Source organism: Cervus canadensis, chromosome 7, assembly GCF_019320065.1.
Source record: "Cervus canadensis isolate Bull #8, Minnesota chromosome 7, ASM1932006v1, whole genome shotgun sequence".
Lineage (NCBI taxonomy): Eukaryota > Metazoa > Chordata > Mammalia > Artiodactyla > Cervidae > Cervus > Cervus canadensis.
In genome coordinates, this window is record NC_057392.1 from 59,434,867 (window position 1) to 59,458,729 (window position 23,863).

The window sequence follows — 23,863 nt, forward strand, 5'->3', positions numbered from 1 at the left end:
ATCAGGTGGCCAAAGTATTGGAGCTTCAGCTTCAGCATCAGTCCTTCCAACGAATATTCAGAGTTGATGTCCTTTAGGATTGACTGGTTTGACCTTTTTGCTGTTCAAGGGACTCTCAAGAATCCTCTCTAGCACCACAGCTCAAAAACATCAATTCTTTGGCACTCAGCCTTCTTTGTGGTCCAGCTCTCACATCCATACATGACTACTGGAATAGGTGCAAAGTGAAGAGGGGGTGAGCTGCTGAGGGCAAGAGGACTAGACAGAAGGGGATGGATGGGAAGAACAGGCACTGGGAACTGGTGGAGGGGGGAAGGAGAGTGAGGAACCAGCCGTGATCCTTAGCTTTAGGAATTCTATTCACAATCAGATCTTTATGCTTTTACATGTCTAGGCACATGGAATTGAGGTCTCATTTTAAACATGTCTTCAGTGGCGACAGATTGTAGCTGAGTGGTTTGAAAAGGCATTAGTAAAATATTCTGAGGCACAGAAATGGCCGACTTTTTAAAAATTCCAATTGCTTTTCTAAAAATCATATTTGTATAACTAAGCATACATTTTTATTACCCTACCCTCTATTTGGTTTCTTTGTTTTACTCACAGTTATGTGTTCATCACTTGAGAGGGATTGGAGAAGTTACTTTTATTAGATAGAAACAAGAGCCATATTTCATAATTTTATGATTATTTACTATTTCTAAAGGTCTTTTTCTATAATGAATCTGTTGAGAAGCCTATTTAAGTTTGAAAAATTCTTCCATGTCCATTTTCCTCCCATAGAGTCTGATGAATAGTCCTTGAGAAGACTCATATCCTCTTTTATGATATGCTGTCTCATAGAATGCTGTCTGACATTTCTACTTTGGGAGGAGGGGAGGAGGACAGCATTATTATTTGGCCTGTGAATTCTATAGAGACTTGCTCCTTTGTATTGAAAGACTGAATGGGATTATAACAATCTGTCAGCTTTAAAAACCAGCCTTATCAGAGAAGTGAGTTTGATCTGGGCTTCTTACTATTATGAAAGCAGTGGAAAAAGCCCCTTATTTTAAGTAGTTTTAAATACTATAAATAGGAAAAGTGCTGCTTTGATTGAGTAGCTAAAGTAAGATGTGTTGTTTCCTGGTCTGGCTGTGGAATTGCTCCCCCAAATCAGGAAAATGGAATCACTCATTTGACTCCTAGGATAGAGGTTCAGAGCGGGGAGTCTTATTGGGCTGTTGTCTTGTATAAGATGGGTGAATTTGCTTCAGAGCCCTCTGGAAGGATACCTTGAGAGACCAAACCTTAGGCACACAAGTGAGGCTCAAAATTAGAGCACATCCCATAGATTTTTATGAATAAATGTTTGACATTGGCAAGCAAGTCTTATATACTAGGAGGATTTGAATGGATTATATTAGAGGATAAGAAAAAAATTTAATATGCCAGTTTCCTGTTCTTCTCTATGTAAGAACCAGGGAATCTGACATTTCTCCCTAGTAGAATGACTTAGTGTGTATAAGACATTTGTTCTTTTGTTTAGGTGATTGTTTTAGAATCTTCTGCTATATTCTGCCTTTTTGTCATCTATCCTGTGAGGTAGGGGCTCAAATTCTCTTTTCTGATAATTCAGGTTTTTTTAGACATTCAAAACACAGCCTCTTGCTTGAATTCATAGGTTCTAGTGATTGTAAATATCTGGAATCTTTTCTTACTCAGTGGTATTATTGATTATAAAAAAGATAATTGCTCTAGCTCTGTGAAAAATGGCCTTGGTATTTTGATAAGGATTGTATTGAATCTGTAGATTGCCTTGGGTAGTTTGGTCACTGTCATGGTACTAATTCTTTTAATCCATTAACTTGGTATATCTTTCCATTTGTTTGTATTGTCTTCAACTTCTTTCATCAAGGTCTTATAATTTTCCCAGTACAGACCCTTTAACTCCTTTAAAAAAATTATTTATTTATTTTAATTGGAGGCTAATTACTTTATAATATTGTAGTGGCTTTTGCCATACATTGACATGAATCAGCCATGGGTGTACATGTGTTCCCATTCTGAACCCCCCTCCCGCTTCCCTCCCCATCCCATCCCTCAGGATCATCCCAGTGCACCAGCCCTGAGCACCCTGTGTAATGCATCGAACCTGGACTGGAGATTCGTTTCACATATGATAATATACATGTTTCAATGCTATTCTCTCAAATCATCCCACCCTCGCCTCTCCCACAGAGTCCAAAAGACTGTTCTTTACCTCTGTGTCTCTTTTGCTGTCTCACATATAGGATCATCATTATTATCTTTCTAAATTCCATATATATGTGCTAGTATACTGTATTGGTGTTTTTCTTTATGACTTACTTCACTCTGTATAATAGGCTCCAGTTTCATCCACCTCATTAGAACTGATTCAAATGCATTCCTTTTAATGGCCGAGTAATATTCCATTGTGTATATGTACCACAGTTTTCTTATCCATTTGTCTGCTGATGGACATCTAGGTTGCTTCCATGTCCTGGCTATTGTAAACAGTGCTGCGATGAACATTGGGGTACATGTGTCTCTTTCAGATCTGGTTTCCTTGGTGTGTATGCCCAGCAGTGGGATTGCTGGGTCGTATGACAGTTCTATTTCCAGGTTTTTTTTTTTTTTTTCCATTTGTTTTTATTAGTTGGAGGCTAATTACGTTACAATATTGTAGTGGGTTTTGCCATACATTGACATGAATCAGCCATGGATTTACATGTATTCCCCATCCCTATCCCCACTCCCACCTCCCTCCGCACCCCATCCCTCTGGGTCTTCCCAGTGCATCAGCCCTGAGCACTTGTCTCATGCATCCAACCTGGGCTGGTGATCTGTTTCACCTTTGATAATATACATGTTTTGATGCTGTTCTCTCAAAACATCCCACCCTCGCCTTCTCCCACAGAGTCCAAAAGTCTGTTCTGTACATCTGTGTCTCTTTTTCTGTTTTGCATATAGGGTTATCATTACCATCTTTCTAAATTCCATATATATGCGTTAGTATACTGTATTGGTCTTTATCTTTCTGGCTTACTTCACTCTGTATAATGGGCTCCAGTTTCATCATCTCATTAGAACTGATTCAAATGAATTCTTTTTAATGGCTGAGTAATATTCCATGGTGTATATGTACCACAGCTTCCTTATCCATTTGTCTGCTGATGGGCATCGAGGTTGCTTCCATGTCCTGGCTATTATAAACAGTGCTGCGATGAACATTGGGGTGCATGTGTCTCTTTCAGATCTGGTTTCCTCAGTGTGTATGTCCAGAAGTGGGATTGCTGGGTCATATGGCAGTTCTATTTCCAGTTTTTTAAGGAATCTCCACACTGTTCTCCATAGTGGCTGTACTAGTTTGCATTCCCACCAACAGTGTAAGAGGGTTCCCTTTTCTCCACACCCTCTCCAGCATATATTGTTTGTAGACTTTGGATAGCAGCCATTCTGACTGGCATGAGATGGTACCTCATTGTGGTTTTGATTTGCATTTCTCTGATAATGAGTGATGTTGAGCATCTTTTCATGTGTTTGTTAGCCATCTGTATGTCTTCTTTGGAGAAATGTCTGTTTAGTTCTTTGGCCCATTTTTTGATTGGGTCATTTATTTTTCTGGAATTGAGCTGCAGGAGCTGCTTAAATATTTTTGAGATCAATTCTTTGTCAGTTGCTTCATTTGCTATTATTTTCTCCCATTCTGAAGGCTGTCTTTTCACCTTGCTTGTAGTTTCCTTCGTTGTGCAAAAGCTTTTAAGTTTAATTAGGTCCCGTTTGTTATTTTTGCTTTTATTTCCATTACTCTGCTAGGTGGGTCATAGAGGATCCTGCTGTGATTTATGTCAGAGAGTGTTTTGCCTATGTTTTCCTCTGGGAGTTTTATAGTTTCTGGTCTTACATTTAGATCTTTTTCATTGAGTTTATTTTTGGGTATGGTCCCTTTAACTCCTTAGTCAGATTTATTCCTAGATATTTTTTGATGCAATTATAAATGAGATTATTTTCTAATTTCTATTTCTGGTAGTTCATGTTAGTTTATAGAAATGCAACAGATTTCTGAATATTCATTTTGTATCCCACAACTTTACTGAATTCATTGATGAGCCCAATTAATTTTCTGGTGGCATCTTTAGGATTTTCTATGTATAGTATCATGTCATCTGCAAACAGAGTTTTACTTCTTCCTTTCCAGTTTGGATTCTTTTAATTTTCCCTGCTATCTTATTGCTGTGGCTAGGACTTTCAATATTATGTTGAATAAAAGTGGCAAGAGTGAGTTCTTGTCTTGTTCCTCATCTTAGAAGGAAATGCATGAAACTTTTCATGGTTGAGTATGGTGTTAGCCGTGGGCTTTATTTAATTTTTTTTTCAATTGAAGTAGAGTTACAGGGCTATGCTGGTGACTCAGACCATAAAGAATCTGCCTGCAATGCAGGAGACCAGGTTCAATCCCTGGATTGGGAAGATCCCCTGGAGAAGGTAATGGCTACCCACTCTAGTATTTTTGTCTAGAGAATTATATGGACAGAGGAGCCTGATGGGCTACAGTCCATGATGAAAAGAGTAGGATACAACTGAGCGACTAACACTTTACTTCTCTTGATTTACAATGTTGTGTTAGTTTCAGGTGTACAACAAAGTGATTATGTGTGTGTGTATGTGTATCTCTTTTCTTTTTCAGATTCTTTTCCCTTATAGGTTATTACAAAATATTGATTATAGTTCCCTGTGCTATCCAGTAGACCCTCATTGGTTATCTATTTTATATATGGTAGTATATCTATGTTGGGGCTTCCCAGGTGGGTCAGTGGTAAAGCATCTGCCAGCCAATGCAAGGAGATGCAGGAGCTCAGTCCCTGAGTCGGGAAGATCCCCTGGAGGAAGAAATGGCAACCCACTCTGGTATTCTTGCCTGGAGAATCTCATGGACAGAAGAACCTGATGCACTGCAGTCGGTAGGGTCACAAAGAGTGAGACATGACTGAGCGACTGAGCATGCATGCACATGTATATGTTAATCCCAAACTCCTAATTTATCCCCCTGCCCCTTTCCCTTTTGGTAATCATAAGTTTGTTTTCTGTGTATGTGGGTCTATTTATGTTTGATAAATAAGTTCATCTGTATAATTTTTTTTTTAGATTCCACATATAAGTGATATATGATGTTTGTCTTCCTTTGTCTGGTTTACTTTGCTTAGTATGATAATCTCTAGGTCTGTTCATATTGCTACATTATTTCATTCTTTCTTATGGCTGAATAATATTCTGTTGTATATATGTATATCTCATCTTCTTTATCCATTCCTCTGTTCATAGGCGTTTAGGTTGCTTCCACATCTTGGCTATTCTAAAGAGTGCTGCAGTGAACATTGGGGCTCATGTCTCTTTCCAAGTTATGGTTTTCTCCAGATATATGCCCTGGAGTGGGATTGCAGGATCATATGATAACTCTAGTTATGTCAAAGTATGTCCCCTTTATAACCCTTTATAACCCCTTTATGTCCCCTTTATAATTCTTTGTTGAGAGTCTTTTTAAAATCATAAATGGATGTTCAATTTTGTCAAAAGCGTTTTCTGAATCTATTGAGATATCATATGATTTTTATTCTTTAATTTGTTAATATACCATATTAATATTATTGATTCAGTTTTGTTACTGGTAATTGGTATGAAATATTTTTTTATTGTTCAGTCTTAGGAGATTATACAGTTCTAGGAATTTGTCCATTTCTTCTAGGTTGTCCTTTGTCCATTGATTGACTTCCGGGTATTAAATCATCTTTGTGTTCATGGGGTAAATCCCACTTGACCATAGTGTATGATTCCTTTATTGTATTGTTGAATTTGGTTTGCTAATATTTTGTTGGATGATTTTTGCATCTATGTTCATCACTGATATTAGCCTGTAATTTTCTTTTTTGGTGATATCTTTGTTTTGGTATCAGGGTGATGCCAGCCTCATAGAATGAGTTAGGAAGTGTTCCTTTCTGGGCAATTTTTTGGAATAGTTTGAGAAGGATAGGTGCTAACTCTTCTCTAAATGTCTGATAGAATTTAGAATTTAGATCACTGTGAAGTGATCTGGTCCTGGACTTGGTTTTCTGGGAATTTTACTTATTATTGATTCAGTTTTATTACTGGTAATTGGTCTGTTCATACTTCTGTTTCTTCATTGTTCAGTCTTGGGAGATTGTACTGCTCTAGGAGTTTGTCCATGTTTTCTAGGTTTTCCATTTTATTGGCATATACTTGTTCATAGTAATTGCTTATGATCATTTATGTTTCAGTGGTATTGGTTATAACATCTTTTTCATTTCTGACTTTATCAATTTAGATTTTTTTTTCTTGATGAGTTTGGCTAAAGGTTCATCAATTTTGTTTTCTAAAATTGATATGTAAACATGAAAGATCCCATATAGCCAAAATAATCTTAAGAAAGAAGAACAAAGTTGAAGGGATTATACACACTGGTTTCAAAGTATACTGCAAAGCTATAGTAATCAAAGCAGTATAATACAGGCACAAAACAGAAACATAGACCAATGATACAGAATAGAGAGCCCAGAAATGAGCCCACATTCAAATAGGCAATTAATTTATGACAAAGAAGGCAAAAATACACAATGGGGAAAAGACAACCCCTTAAACAAGTGATGCTGGAAATACTGGATAGCTACATGCAAAAGAATCAAGTTGAATTGCTCTCTCACACCACACACAAAATAAATTCAAAATGGATTAAAGACTTAAATGTAAGACCTGAAACCATAAAGCTCCTAGGAGAAGGTTATATATTTTTTGACATAGTTTTTGTAATTTTTTTGGATATGTCTCTGCAGGCAAGAGAAACTAGTTCAGTCTCTTAGTCATGTCCGACTCTGCAACCCCATGAACTGCAGCACGCCAGGCCTCCCTGTCCATCACCAGCTCCCGGAGTTTACCCAAACTCATGTCCATTAAGTCGGTGATGCCATCCAGCCATCTCATCCTCTGTCAGCCCCTTCTCCTCCTGCCCTCAATCTTTCCCAGCATCAGGGTCTTTTCAAATGAGTCAGCTCTTTGCATTAGGTGGCCAAAGTATTGGAATTTCAGCTTTAACATCAGCCCTTCCAATGGATATCCAGGACTGATTTCCTTTAGGATGGACTGGTTGAATCTCCTTGCAGTCCAAGGGACTCTCAAGAGTCTTCGCCAATGCCACAGTTCAAAAGCATCAATTCTTCAGCACTCAGCTTTCTTTATAGTTCAACTCTCACATCCATACATGACTACTGGAAAAACCATAGCCTTGACTAGACAGACCTTTGTTGACAGAGTAATGTCTCTGCTTTTTAATATGCTGTCTAGGTTGGTCATAACTTTCCTTCCAAGGAGTAAGCATCTTTTAACTTCATGGCTGTGATCACCATCTCCAGTGATTTTGGAGCCCCCCAAAATAAAGTCAGCCACTGTTTCCCCATCTATTTGCCATGAAGTGATGGCACTGGATGCGATGATCTTAGTTTTCTGAATGTTGAGCTTTAAGCCAACTTTTTCACTCTCCTCTTTCACTTTCATTAAGAGAAACTAAAGCAAAAGTAAATAACTGGGTCATATCAAACTAAAAAGCTTTTGCCTAGCAAAGGAAAATATTAATGTCAATAAAACGAAAAGTTCACTTACTGAATGGAAGAAGATATTTGCAAATGATATATCTGATAAGGGGTTAATATCCAAAATATACAAAGAATTCATGCAATCTGACATCAGAAACAAACAGGGGGTTGATCCCGAGAAACTTGAGCATACCAAAGTTCTCCTATGCTCAAGTCGCTTATGCATAGTGGTACAGTACAGTCAGCTGTTCATATCCACAGATGTGGAACCTATAGATATAGAGGGCCAATTGTACCTGTTGATTTTACTACTATGCATTTACATCTTTCTTTACTCTCAGCCTTTATGTTCTTCTACCTATATTCTACTTTTCATTACTAAGAATTATAATGTACTTTACACATCACTATAAATGTTTTTCTTTGATTATAGATTGATCCTAAATAACAGAAATCAGTAGAATGCATTTATATATGTAATATGATTGGACCTCTGGAATGAGAAATGTAATCCTAAGTCCTTAAACCTGTGTCACTCAAAGGAGAATGCTACAAATGTTAAGGTAAAATAGGTTCTTTTTTCTCATACTCCATGGGTTGCTCAAAATCATGCCATAATTTAATTTATTTCAGACTTGGATTTTTATGTACATTTTCCCCTGGCATTTTTAATTGCCATTCTTTTTTTCTTGTTTATAGCATGGCATGTATCTTTATTATATTGTTAACATCTTATAGATTCTTTATCATAGAATTTGCCTAGTGCATACATTTTCTTCTTGGAGATATTCTTTTGAGCCTCTCTGAGCTATTCATAATACAGGCTGGTTGCTGTATAAACCTGCTGCAAGTTGTCAACCTGGGATTGTTTTTTATTTTGGGAAGGTCATTCTTCATTTTGGGATTTTATTTTCATTAAAAAACTTTCAAATTATTTCTTTTTTTGGAAAGTGTATATGGTAAGTGTGTTTTACATCTTGAATGTCAGAAAATGGCTCATTTTGATCTCAGAGTTGATTGGCAATTTATTTGAGCATGGAGTTTTTTTCTTTTTTTTGGAAAATAACATTGATCCATTGATTGTTAGCATTCAGTATTACTGATAACAAAGTTGATCCTTGTCACAGGATCTGACTGTCATTCCTTCATAGGTCAGCTGCTTGTCTCTCTGCATAAGAAACTTTGGGGCTTTTTTCTTTATGTTTTGCAGGTTTGAAATTTCAATCATTTTCTTTCATGCTGCTGTGTCTTTGAATGGAAGGTTCAAGTCTCTCTTAGGCTTAGAATTTTTTTCCTGTTATCTCTGCTTATTTCTTTCCTACAACTCTGCTTCTGAAACTCAAATTAGAGGGACAATGCATCTTCTGAGTCTCTCTTCTGTGTCTTTAATTTTTCTTTTGTATTTTTCATCTCTTTATCACTTTACATTTTAATATATGTATATATTCTATATATCATATAAGTATGTGAAAAGTGAAATTCGCTCAGTTGTGTCTGACTCTTTGTGACTCCATGGACTGTAACCCGCCAGGCTCCTCTGTCCATGGAATTCTCCAGGCAGGAATACTGGAATGGGTTACCATTTCCTTCTCCAGGGGCTCTTTCCAACCCAGTATTCGAACCCACCTCTCCTGCATTGGAAGGCAGATTCTTTACCACTGAGCCACCTGGAAGCCCTAAGAGGAGTTAAGTATGTTTAATATTTGCTAGGATTAATTCCCCCTCCCCTACTGGGTCCCTAAGCTTTACTTACTTTTTTCATGTTTTTCTACTGTTCTTTCTTGTTTTCTGTCTATTTGTATACCTCCATTTTTAGAAAAAGAAAAAGGAAAGAAAACTCTTTGGCCTTTTCATTGAGACTATTAACTTTATAAATTTACTCAGGAACAAGTCACATATTTATGGTGTTAAAATCATCCTATCAAGAAGAAGAAAAGTCTTTCTATTTGTTAAAATCCACTTTTGTGTCTTTTGGCAGTGTTTGAAAGTTTCCTGACATAGTTTTTGTATTATTGTTAAGTTTATTCCTAATTATTTTCTGTTTGTTGCTAGTGGCTCTACTATTATATCCATTAACTGGTCATTTTATTTTGCTACTGAATTAGGTATAGATATCAATGTCATATTTGCTTCATAAATAGCATTTTGAAGTTCTCTTTCAGTTTTTAGGCTCAGAAACTATTCTTGCGGGATTGGGACTTTATCACCCTTGATGATTTGAATTCCCCTGTGAAATTCCCCTGTGAATTTGTGCCTTGATAACTTTCTCTGTTTCCTCTATGGACTTTAGTCTGTTTAAACTTTATATTTTTAATGAGGTCAATTTTGGTAAACTGTATTTTCCCAGGAAATAACCTATTTTTGTCTTGGTTTTCAAGTTTATCTAAATAGATGTATGCAAAGTAATTTCTAAACTTAAATTTTCTTGGGTTTCAATGCTTATTTTTCTGTTTGCTATATCTTAGTTTGTATACCTGTGCTTTGTCCATTCCCCCCCCCCCCTTGATTAAGTAAGCTAGTGTCTTATTTTGTTAATTAAAAAAAATGGGATTCTGATTTTTTAATCAGATCTGGTGGCTTTTCTGTCTTCTACTTTATTCATTCTGCTTTATCTTTAATATTTTCTTCCTTGAGATTTCTTTTGGCTTGCTTTAGTTTTTTCATTTGAGTTGAAAACAATTCCCTTAGTTCATAGTTTACATTAGGATTCAGTCTTGGTATTATACATACTTAGGATTTGGACAAGTGCATGCTGACCTATTGGAGAAGGAAATGGCAAGCCACTCCAGTACTCTTGCCTGGAAAATCCCATGGACAGAGGAGCCTGGCGGGCTACAATCCATGGGGCCGCAAAGACTTGGACACGACTGAGCAACTAACACACACACACACACACACACACACACACACATGATGACCTATATCCACCATTATCGCATCATACAGATTAGTTTCACTGACCTAAAAGCCCTCTGTGCTACACCTATTATTCATCTGTTCTATGCTCCCACCCCTCAACCCCTAGCAACTATTGAGTTTTACCATCTCCATAGTTTTTCATTGTGCAGAATGTTATATAGTTGTAATCATACAGTATGTAACATTTTCAGATTGACTTCTTTCCTTTACTAATATGCATTTGTTTCTTTCATGTCTTTCCATGACTTGATAGCTCATTTATTTTGAATAATAGTGTACTGTCTAGATATACTACAGTTTATCCATTCACCTTCTGAAGGATATCTTGTTTGCTTCCAAGTTTTGACAGTTATGAATAAAGCTTCTGTTAATGGGCTTCCCTGGTGGCTCAGATGGTAAAGCGTCTGCCTGCAATGTGGGAGACCCGGGTTCGATCCCTAGATTGGGAAGATCCCTGGAGAAGGAAATGGCAGCCCACTCCAGTACTCTTGCCTGGAAAATTCCATGGACAGAGGAGCCTGGTAGGCTACAGCCCATGGGGTCACAAAGAGTCAGACACAACTGAGTGACTTCACTTTCTTTCTTTTCTATTAATGTAAATATCCATGTATGAGTTATTATGCGGACATAGTGTTCAACTCACTTAGGTAAACACCAGGTAGTTACACTTGTTGAATCACATGATATGAATATGCTTAGTTTTGTAAGAAACTGCCAGACTGTATTTCAAAATGGCTGTACCATTTTGAATACCCACCAGAAATGAGTAAGAGTTCCTATTCCTCCACATCCTTGCCAAAGTTTGGTATTGTCAGTGTTTAGGATTTTGGCCATTATAATGGATGTATAGTGGAATGTTATTGTTTTAATTTGCAGTTTCCTAATGACATATATTGTCAAACATCTTTTCATATGCTCACTTTCCACTTGCATATATTTTTTTGTTCAATATCTGTTTTGGTTTTTTGCCCAGTTTTTAATTGGGTTGTTTGTTTTCTTATTGTATAATGGTTCTTTATCAGATATATCTTTTGTAAATATTTTCTTCCAGTTTGTGGCTTGTCTTCTTATTCTCTTAAAGCTAAAAAGTTTTGATTCATATTTTCCCCCCCTTCATATTAGCTTTTTATATAGGAATATTGCTTGCATCTTTGCAATTAGAAAACAAGTTTTGTGGTTTAGGGTAGTTTATAAGATTCCTGGTTAATACCATGCTATATATAGTTTCTAAATATAGTTTCCTTTATTAATAAACTTATAAAACCCTTTTTTTGGAAGTTAAGGAAAAGTATGTGTAGCCTAAATTTATTTTTTTGTCATGTAGGATGCTAAATTTTACCTCTTGCTTCTTTTTGCCTTTACCACATTCACCACCTCTCTTTTCATTTCTTTTTCTCTCCCAGAGCTTTGTCTTTCCAACCCTGTCTCTTTGAGTTCTTCTCTAGTCAGTGCCCTGATGTACCAGAACTCTCTTTTCAGTATTTTTGCACTTAGGGTGTACTTTTCTGGAAAATTTTTTTATTTCCATCGTCTCTTCTCTTGACTGTCCATATGTATTAATCAGAATTCCTCAGAGAAATAGAACCAAGGATATCTACATACATGTTATGGTTAATTTAGTGTGTTAACTTGACTGGGCTAAGGGATGCCCATTCAGCTGGCAAAACATTATTTTCAGATGTGTCTGTGAGGATATTTCTATAAGAGATTAACATTTGAATTTATAACCTGAGTAGAGTAGATTGCCCTCCCAGTGTGAGTGGGCATCACCTAGTCCGTTCAATGCCTGAACAGAACAAAAAGGCAGAGTAAGGGTGAATTCTCTCTTTACTTGAGCTTGGACATCATCTTCTCTTGCCCCTGGACATCAGTGCTCCTAGATTTTCTGCTTTCAGACTCAGATCAGGCTTTAAATCATCAGCTCCTCCATTCTGTGGCCCTGGACTTGGATTGAGTTATACCACCAGTGTTTCTGGTTCTTTAGCTTGCAGACGACAGATCAAGGAACTTTTTGGTCACTATAACTACCTGAGCCAATTCCATAATAAATCTCTTTATAAATATGTATGTGTGTGTATATATATATGTTACTGGTTACATTTCTCTAGGAACCCTGATATGTAGATGTAGGTATTTATTATAAGGCACAATTATGGAGGCTCAGAAGGAGACCCAGGAAGGCCAGTGGTATAGTTTGAAGGCCTAAAAATCAGAGAGCCAGTTTTGTAAATTCTAGTCTGAGCTTGAAGGCCTGAGAGTCAGAATCACTGAAGGCATATCAGTGTCCCAGCTCAACAGTCAGATTGAGAAAGAGCATGAATCCTATCGTCCTTCAAATTTTTGTTCTATTCAGGTCCTCAGTGGGTTGAATGATGCCCACCCATGTTGGGGAGGGTATTTTGGACAAACCAGGATGGTTGATTACTCTACATTTGACTCAGTCTTATGGCAATGTGGTATAATTTCAGTTAGCTAATTATTTTCTATACCTAGGAGATAGTGGAGGACAGAAGAGCCTGGGGTGATTCTGCTTCAGTCCACGAGGTCGCAAAGAGCTGGACACAACTTAGCAACTGAACGACAAATACCAAGCTTACTGAAAAAGGCAAAGCATAGAAAGTATATTAGTACTAGAGCTAAATTAAGAAACTATGTGCTGTATCGACCACAAAACTGGTCTGGTATTTTGGGGTGAGAACACATTTACCTTAGTCTCTTACACTCATGTACTGGGTTAGCCAAAGAGTTATTTTGGGTTTCTGTAAGATGTTAGGGAAACACCCAAATGAACTTTTTGGCCAACCCAATATTATACTTAATCATATTCAAAATTTTAACTCATCAAAAATTCAATTATATTTTTATAGAAGAGTTACTAAGATTGGAAATGAAGGAATATAGTATCAAAATATTTTCTATACCAAGAGAGTATGAACTTTGTGACTTGAGTGTTGCTCTTGAATTCAGAAGATTTGAATCTTAACTCTGCACATAATGTATGACTTTGGACAAGTTATTATAATTTTAATCATCTTGAGGACTAGTTTCCTCATTTATAAAGTGGAAATATTATCACCAACCTGACTGTGAGGGTGGTTGTGAGGATTATATTAAATAGTATTTATGCAGCTAACCTATCATAGGATCTTCGTGTTAACAAGAACAATAGGGATTAAAACAGCCAAGTGTTACCTAAAGAAATACATGGTCTAGAAGCCCCATTTCTTGTGCATTTGGTTTTGTTGAGGTTTTGATTCTTTTGTTGAACTAGATGGGGTAGAAAAAATAATCTCCTCAGTAGCTGATATAAGTTTCATGTTTTTAAGAATGCATTCTTTATGTGAAGGATTATATTCAAAACTATTGTCATGATTCATTAACTCTTATTTCTGAACTATGGCCTGTACACAATTGTGTCAGAAGACACTGTTCGATCCCACCCTGTTTACCCAAGATGCTCTGGTCTTAGGCTTTGGTGTGCAGGGAACTGAGGAGCATTTACCCTCAACCAGGCTGGGGAAGCCTCAGGGAGGGTAGGCAGGGAGCTGTTTATTTCATAGATCAAAGACATCCTGTGTTTATGTACTACATTATATTTACTGAGCCTCTCCCACTTCCACCTCACTTAAAGAAGTGGTTGAAGCTCCACTTCAACCCTTGGAGCATTAAATTGAATAATTTTTTGTTTTAAAGGAAAAAGAAAAGACATAGGAAACACTAGTAACAGCAAAATATACAAAATAAAACTGCCAGAAGATACAAGCAGATTTGCTATAAGAAAAAACTGAAGGGGTGCCATGGGATGGGGTTAAGAGCATAAGCACTACTATCAGAGAGCTCTGACTTTGAAATTCAGTTTTGCTAGTGTGATGTCAGGCAAGTTATTTTATTTCTATCAGCCTTTGTTTCCTCATCTGTAAAATGGAGATAATAATATCTATTTCATAAGATGAAGTGAGATAAAACATAAAGATGCCTGACAACTGATAGGAACTCAAGCTACGTGTAGCTATTATTAAGATTATTGTTATTAATGTTATTAATTTGTTAATAACAAATTATTGTTATTTGTTTTTTCTGTACTACAGAATGGTTTTGGTCATTGTTTTATGCCCTTTGATCAGTGCCTGATACCTATTGTGCACTCACTAAGTTTGGTCTTTTTTTTTAAGTTATAGAATATTTTTCATTTTTCACAACTTGAATTTATTTAATTCCTTGGGTTTTAAAGCTAAGTTATAATTTATATAAAGTGTACACATGTCAACTGTATAGCTTGATGAATATATACCTGTCTATACACTATGTGACAACTGGGAAGGTTTCCTCCTGAAAAGAAGGTTTCTTTTCTATCAATGTCTGCATTCCTACCCCTTCTCTTCCCCAAGTTGACTAGAAAAAATTAAGAAATATTTGGAAGCCAAGCAACCACCTCTAAACAATCCATAAACTAAAGAAGAAATCATAAAGGAAACTAGGAAGCATTTTTAGCTGAACAATAATGAGAAGAGTATATCAACATTTAAGTGATATAGCTAAAGCAGTGTTTCAGTTCAGTTCAGTCACTCAGTTGTGTCCGACTCTTTGCGACCCCATGGACTGCATCATGCCAGGCTTCTCTGTCCATCACCAGTCACCATCTGGGAGCTTACTCAAACTCATGTCCATTGAGTCGGTGATGCCATCCAACCATCTCATCCTTTGTTGTCCCATTCTCCTCCATCCTTCAGTCTTTCCCAGGGTCAGGATCTTTCCCAATGAGCCAGTTCTTCACATCAGGTGGCCAAAGTATTGGAGCTTCAGCTTCAGTTGTTCCAATAAATATTCAAGACTGCTTTCCTTTAGGATTGACTGGTTTTATCTCCTTGCAGTCCAAGGGACTTTCAAGAGTCTTCTCCAACACCACAGTTCAAAAGCATCAATTCTTTGGCGCTCAGCTTTCTTTATGGTCCAACTCTCACAAAGCAGTGTTTAAGAGGGAATTATAGCTTTAAATTATAGCTTTAAATTTACCACTGAGGTGGCTCAGTGGTAGAGAATTCGCCTACCAATGCAGGAAATATGGGTTCCATCCCTGGGTCAGGAAGATTCCCTGCAGAAGGAAATGGCAACCCACTCCAGTATTCTTACCTGGAAAATCCCATGAACAGAGGAGCCTGGCTGGCTATAGTCCAGGGGGTCACAAGGAGTCAGACATGACTGAGCTACTGAGCACACACACATAGCTTTAAGTACTTATAATAATAGAGAAGAAATGTTTAAAATCAGTGATATAATTTTCTACCTTAAGAAGTTAAAATATACTGGCAATTAAATCCAAAGAAAAGAAAAGGAAGGAGATTGGAAAGAAAGAAAGAGAAGAAGGAAGGAAGGAAGAGGGAGGGAGGAAGGGAGTTGAAAATAAAACAAAATAATAGAGTTCCAATTTAATTCCATGGTGATCAGAAGTACAACCTGTATGATTGCAGTTCTTTAAAATTTGTTGAATTTTGCTTTGTGGCCTGGGATAATGGATAATGGACTATTTGATGAATTGTCCTATGTACATTTGAAAAGAACAGATGCTGAATTCTTCAAAGTCAAATCTATGTTCCTGGTGATTTTTTGGCTATTTGTATGATCATAAAGTGTCTCTCCAAAGATTCTCACTTTCTGAGTTGAAAATTTTACATATACACACACATACATACACACAAATGTGTAAATTCATGTTTCAAATTTCAGCATTCTGGTTTCAGAATTTGTGCTCATAACTACTTCATGATTGGTATTGTTCAGGCTTTCTTGGTGGCTCAGCTGGTAAAAAAATCTGTCTGCAATACAGGAGACCTGAGTTCGATCTCTGGCTTGTGAAGATCCCCTGGTGAAGGGAAAGGCTGCCCACTCTAGTGTTCTGGCCTGGAGAATTCCATGGACTGTATAGTCCATGGGATCGCAGAGTCGGACATGACTGAGTGACTTTCACTTTCACTTTCTCATCTTACAGATAAGGGAATAGGGTTAGAGAGGTTAGGTGATTGCCCCAAGTCTCAGTGCTAGTAAAGTGGCAGCACTAGGATTTGAACCAGGTTCCAAAGTTCTTGCTCTTTCCTCCCATAGTTTCCTCCCAAAGAGAGAGAAGAAAAATGTTTTCCCTTTCAGGACTTTAGTTTTTAAAAATTTTGTGAGAATTTTGTGGTGACTTCAGAGGGGACCAAACAGCTTTTTTTGTTCTTAATGAAGTTGATATCTCCTCGTACTTACGGTTTTTTGGTCATTGATGACCAGGCTCTGGAAAGGAGCTGTTTTTCCCATTGACGTATGTTATTTCCGGACATCTGTGGGACTGACTTCTAGGGAAGTATGTTGATAGCTCCATGAGCGTCAGTCTTAGGAGTGGAAAGATAGCAAAGCTCAACCTCAATGTCCTCTGTCTACACTGGGACATGTGGTGCTCAACTTACATGAATCTTTCTGTTGGTTGAGGGTTTCATACATTTGCCAGCCAGAAATAGAGCCCTTGAGAGGGTTTGAGACATGAAATATTTCTGCCTTGTGAAGGCTGCCAGGTGAGATGAGGAAAGGAAGCCTGTTCTTTTCTTGGAGAAGTCAGACCTGGTTATCCCCTCATGCTCTGCAGGGCGTTTACACAACAAGCCTGGAGTGACACGGAGGCAGTGGAATCATTCTGCGGAGGGAGCCCAACAGAATCCATGTGTTTCACTGCCTCTGATACTGACCACCCTTTTTTGCAGCATGGAGGCTGCCAGCATCGGGTTCGTCATTGTCATTGACAGACGGAGGGACAAGTGGAGCTCCATAAAAGCATCCTTGACACGAATAGCTGTAAATATTTATTTTTATGTTTTATGTTTTACTATAAAGATAATTTAAACTATCTATTCGACTATTTCACATCAAAGTCACCAGGAAGTAGCAGTTATTTTATGCCAAGTGTGGGAAGGTCTTTGTAGCAGAGGTTGTTGTGTCACGTCCATATCCTCTCTGCTGCACAAAGGTCACTTGCAGACCATACCTGAGCATGAGTCTCTCTACCTTATTGACCTCTCTGGTCACTGGAGAGGAGCAGGTAGAGAGTGCTGGGAAGCTAATGCTCCAGGAGTGACCTGCAAGTACTGCGTTATGGGCATTAGTGGACAAACACCCCAGGATTTGCACCCCTTAGTGGGGCAGTTCTGAGGTATATTCCACACAGAATTTCAGAAGACCTAGCCCTTTCTTGCCGGAGAAGGCAATGGCACCCCACTCCAGTACTCTTGCCTGGAAAATCCCATGGACGGAGGAGCCTGGTAGCCCGCAGTCCATGCGGTCGCTAAGAGTCAGATATGACTGAGCGACTTCACTTTTCACTTTCACACATTGGAGAAGGAAATGGCAACCCACTCCAGTGTTCTTGCCTTGAGAATCCCAGGGACGGGGAAGCCTGGTGGGCTGCCATCTATGGGGTCGCACAGGGTCGGACACGACTGAAGTGACTTAGCAGCAGCAGCCCTTCTTGCCCATAGCAGTTTCTCTCATTGATACACTGGCTCTCTAGCCATCCTGTCTCACCATCGCCCCATACTCCAAACTGTGTTTCCTGGGGTCACCTCTTCAGTAAACTCTTGAGACCCAAATTCTCATTTTAAGGTTTGCTTTGGGGATCACTTTATTTTATGACAGTCTCCGTTTTAGTATTCAAATTATTTTTTTCACAAATTCAAAAGACACTAGCAAAACCAGACAGTATATGACATGAGCTTGCTTTTAGCATTAAATTGCACCACCTTGGATCGTTTTCCTTTTCCGTCTTATTAGTATGATTTTTACCCCTACTTATTCCCTTCCAGCAAGTGTATGCATCCTTTCCCTGTAGGGACCTCAGACCAAGGACTCAGCCACATGAACTCAGCCACAGACAGTTGACAGTACCCATGACTTTTCAAAAGGTTTGGCCTCTATAGAGTTCTGGTTTCCCAGGGTTCATAGATAATACTTGAATCATCTAATACTTGAGTCTAATTTGTCCAAGAATTACAGTGATCACCTTTATGTGTAAAAGATGCAGTAGTGCTGGGATCAAAAATATGACTGCCAGTCAGAATCTCTTCATGGGCTTGTTAAAGATACAGATATCTGGACTTTATCCCAGTCCTAATGAGTCAGAATATTCCAGGGTAAAAACCAGGTTATTTTTTAATAAACACTTCAGGAGGTTGTTCTTGAGAACTCCTGAAAGAATGGAAAATCATGAGCAATGGGAAACTTGGATTCCCAATTTTGCCACTAAGTTGTTAAATGAACCTGTTTTCTCATTACTCAGGACCTTACCTCAAGATGAGGGCAATGCTTCTTGAAAGCAACTTAGCAATAAGATGCCTTGCTGCTGCTGCTGCTAAGTCACTTCAGTCGTGTCCGACTCTGTGCGACCCTATAGATGGCAGCCCACCAGGCTCCCCCGTCCCTGGGATTCTCCAGGCAAGAATACTGGAGTGGGTTGCCATTTCCTTCTCCAACGCATGAAAGTGAAAAGTGAAAGTGAAGTCATTCAGTCATGTCTGACTCTTAGCGACCCCATGGACTGCAGGCTACCAGGCTCCTCCGTCCATGGGATTTTCCAGGCAAGAGTACTGGAGTGGGGTGCCATTGCCTTCTCTGAATAAGATGCCTTAAGAACCCTTAAAATACTAAATCTTTCACTCGGTAATTCTTCTAGGAAGCAAGAAGAATGTTCCAAAATGTGTAAAGATTTCATTTTACTGTTATTTATGATAGTAAAAGTATGGAGGAGTCTAAATCACTAACAATAAGGGATTGTTTAAATAAATTGCACACCCATAAAAACATTCCAAGGAATTTTTAATATCGGGAATAAAAGCTCATGGTATAATACTAAGTTAAAAGGCAGATTGCAAAATATTTCTACAGTTTAAGTTTATGGTAAAGATATTTAAGCCAAGAAAATAACCTATAAGTGAAGGACAGGGAAGCCTGGTGTGTTACAGTCCACGGGGTCACAAAGAGTCAGACATAACGTAGTAACTAAACAACAAAAACATTAGATTGAAATATTAAGAATGGCTATGAAATCATGGGTGGTTTTCTTATTCTAATGTATACTTAATTATAAATTTCTGCATTTTTCTATAAAGAGTGTAAATTATTTTTTTAATCAGAAAAATTTTTTTGTTTGGTTAATTTGGTTTTTAAGGACAGGTTTGGATTATATGAGCAGTAAGATCTCTTTCAGTTGTGAAATATATCCTAATTCTTTGGCATCCAGGGTGTCCACTTTAACTTTGTCATCTATAATCTTGGGCAAGAGGAGACCTATTGATGTGACATTCTTGTTGACACTTTTTATGATCCTTCCAGGTAGCATTTCCAGGAAACTTGAAGCTCATATTCATTCTTCGTCCATCTCGCTTTATCCAGAGAACATTCACTGACATTGGCATTAAGTACTATAGAGATGAATTTAAAATGAAAGTGCCGGTAAGCATGACCTTTTTGTTTTGTCTGCATTTATTTAGGGCATGGGGAGAAGATAGCACATGAGCTTGTTTCTAAGGAAGGTAGAGAAAGTGGAGGGCATTCTAGGCAGAGGGAATGGCATGTGTAAGGACATGGAAGCAGGAAGTGCACACTTTATGTGAGGTCCATGGGGAAGCCCCATTCTTGTTGGAATTATGTATAGGATAATCTTTTGGAAGAAAAGATAAGGCACATGGAATATGTCTTAAGTGTAAGGACAGAGGGTCTAGATTGAATTCATTAAGCAATGGGGATCCAGTGAAGGTTTTTGAGTTGGGTAGTGACTCGGGTAAAGGAGTACTGAAATTATATAAATCCAGAGGTCTTATGTAAAAAATGGTATCCAAGACTGTACAAAGAGATTGAAAAAGGAAGAGAAATTGTAATAGTATGAGTAAAGGAAAATAAGGATCTAAAATATGGGGGTGAAAAATATAGGTAACTGTGAGTAAAAATTAAAACCAATCTTGTGATATATGTACAAGTGAAAGTGAAAGTCACTCAGTCATGTCCGACTCTTTGTGATCATTCTCAAGTCCAGAATACTGGAGTGGGTAGCCTTCCCCTTCTCCAGGGGATCTTCCCAACCCAGGGATCAAACCCAGGTCTCCCACATTGCAGGTGGATTCTTTACCAGCTGAGCCACAAGGGAAGCACAAGGATACTGGGGTGGGTAGCCTATCCCTTCTCCAGGGGATCTTCCCAACCTAGGAATTGAACCGGGGTCTCTTGCATTGCAGGCAGATTCTTTAACCAACTGAGCTATCAGGGAAGCCCATGCAAAAAAGGAAGACTAATTGAAATGAAAAGATTAAAAATTTTACCTCTAATTTTGGCAGAGATATGGGGCAAACCATCATTTCAGACTTTTGTTGATTGGATTGAAGTTGGTAGTGACTAATATGAGACTAATGACAGTATTTATCAAAAATTAAAATGTACACATTCTCTGACCTACCTGTGAGTTATTCTGCAGATACATCACACATGTACATAAAACTGTATATATAATGATATTCATTACCAAATTGTGATAGTAAATGGTTGGAAAAAACAATGCCCAACAATAAGGGGCTGGTTAAATAAATTACGATCTACCCAAGCAATTAAGTACTTTACAGCCATCAAAAGTGGTAAGGTGTGGTACAACCATGGTGGAAACAGTTGGCAGTTTCTTGTAAAGTTAAACATACACCTGCCTCATGATCCACCCAAGAGAAATGAAAACACATGCCCAATAATAGATGAATAGATAAAGAAATTGTGGCAAATTAATATTAAAAACATTATGAAACAAACAGGAGTGAAGTACTAAGTGTGTAATAATGTGGTTTTATCTCAGAAATATTCTCTTAAAAGAAAGAAGCTAGATATTTTATACCCTGTGGTTCTTTTTACATAAATTTCAAGAAGAGGTAAAACTAAGCTATGGTGATAGAAAATTGAAACAGTGGCTACTGTTAGTGGTGGAGATAGTGGACACCTGAAGGAGGCCTAAGGGAACTTTTGAGGAAAATGGTTGGAATGTAGGGCTGGGGGTCTATGGGGAGGGGTGAGAAGAACACTATTTTTCTATTACTGTAGAGTCTTTTCCTATTTGAATTTGTTACCACCTACATATATTGTCTGTTCAAAATAAACCCCAAAACACCCCGACTTTAATTTAAATTGCTCTGAGAAAATATGTAGCTCTTCTTAGTGAAAACTGATCATCTCAAACAAGGAATTTTTCTCTTTTCCATTCTTATTCCCTCTGTTAATAGTTCCATTTTGTATTAATGATCAAACTTCTTAAAATACCATCTCCCTATACTTTGGTATTAACCAGAATCAAAATGAATTTTCCATTTTATTGTAAATACTTATTTTAAAATATTTGAGTGTTTAAGGGAAATGTGAGCCATGGATTTTTTTTTTATTCTGCTTTCCTGAATTGAGTGACAATTAACATTAGAGAAGGGATGAGTCCTTATAAGAAGTTAATAAACTTGCCATGATCCTCATAAGCTTTCTTCCCTGTCAGAGGTGACGACTAGACAATTGCTTCTTGTAACTCAAAAGGTTTGGACTTTGAACTGAACATTTGACAAACATCATGCATCTTGCCCTGGTGTGTATAAAACACGCCTCTGCAAGTGATAACATATTGACAGACACATTTGTGGTTTATGCCTTGCTTTTCATGTAGTGCATTGACACTAAGGAGAGAATGAATGTCTGCTTCGTCTTGATACTGTCTTTAACTGCTTCTATTTGTGATGGTGTATATTGATTCCCTACCAATATGTTGTTCAGTTGCCCAGTCATGTCCAACTCTTTGTGACTCCATGAACTGCAGCACGTCGAGTCTCCCTGTCCCCCACCATCTCCTGAGGTTTTCCCAAGTTCATGTCCATTGCATTTGTGATGTCCTCCAGCCATCTCATCCTCTGATGCCCTCTTCTCCTTCTGCCCTCCATCTTTCCCAGAATCAGGGACTTCTCCAATGAGTCAGTTATTTGCATCAGATGACCAAAATATTGGAGCTTCAGTTTCAGCATCAATCCTTCCAATGACCAATGACTATTCAGGGTTGATTTCCCTTAAGATTGACTGGTTTGATCTCCTTGTTGTCCAAGGGACTTTCAGGAGTCTTCTCCACATCAATATGCTTTTAATTTTACCCTAAAATGAACTTTTAAAAAAGCTCTCAGGAGGCTTCCCTGGTATCTCAGGCTGTAAAAAAGCTCTCAGTCACCAAAATATGGGCTCATATAGTAGGATGTATTTCAATGCAAAATGTTTACCTCATAGCCTAGCATTGCACCTTCCAAAGGAGACTGAGCTCCTCTCACACTCTGTTGCACTACAGAATTCAGAGTCCTAGTTACCAAGCTTGATGTATTCAAACATCAGCATATATTTTGCCTTTTCATTTGTTTGTTTCTTCCAGTTTTATTGCGATACAGCTGATATACAGCACTGCATAAGTTTAAAGTGTACAGCATAATGATTTGATTTACGTACATCATGAAGTGATTTTTCACAATAAGTTTAGTGAACATCCATCATCTCATATAGATTACAAAATTTGAAAAATAGATTTTTTTCTTATGATGAGAACTCAGTATTTACTCTCTTAACAATTTTCATATATAACAAACAGCAGTATTAATTATCTTCATCATGTTATATATTACATTCCTAGTACTTGTTTTATCTTATAACAGGAAATTTGCACCTTTTGACCACCTTCATCTAATTCTCCCTCCCCTCACCCCTGTTTCTGGTAACCACAATTTTGTCTTTTTCTATGGATTTGCTTATTTGTTTTTGAAGTGTAATTGATCTACAACACTGCTAGTTCCTGTTACATAACAGAGTGATTTGATATTTCTATGCATTTCAAACTGATCACCATGATGATAAGTCTACTTAGATCACCATACAAAGATATTACATAGTATTTGATTATATTCCCCACACTGTACATTTCATATCCATAACTCATTTATTTTGCAACTGGAAGTGTGTATCTCTTAATCTCCCTCACCTATTTTTTTCTTCTCCCATCTGCCTCCCCTCTGGCAACCACCTGTTTACTTTCTGTTTCTATGACTGTTTCTGTGTTGTTAATGTTTGCACATTTGTTTTGTTTAGATTCCACATGTAAGTGAAATCATACAGTATATTCCTTTCCTATTTCACTTAGCATAATACTTCCTAGGTCCATCTGTGTTGTCACAAGTGGCAAGATTTTATTCTTTCTATGGCTGAGTTATATTCTATTGTATGAATATGCTGCATATTCTTTATCCATTCATCTATTGATAGATATTTCAGTTGCA

The 23,863-nt window shown here is 37.7% G+C and overlaps 1 protein-coding gene across 6 annotated transcripts in view; it reads left to right on the forward strand.

Annotated features, from left to right (window-relative positions):
* The window catches only part of MCF2L2 (MCF.2 cell line derived transforming sequence-like 2), a 264,579-nt gene that overhangs the window by 66,484 nt on the left and 174,232 nt on the right, over positions 1-23,863 (forward strand). For all 6 annotated transcript variants that reach the window (XR_006270375.1, XM_043473614.1, XM_043473613.1 and 3 more), the window contains exons 4-5: positions 17,258-17,348; positions 19,878-19,997. Coding sequence is in view for 5 of the 6 variants with exons in the window: in XM_043473614.1 (XP_043329549.1) it covers positions 17,258-17,348; positions 19,878-19,997 (211 nt within the window). In the remaining variant the exon portion in view is untranslated. The remainder of the gene's footprint in view (positions 1-17,257; positions 17,349-19,877; positions 19,998-23,863) is intronic.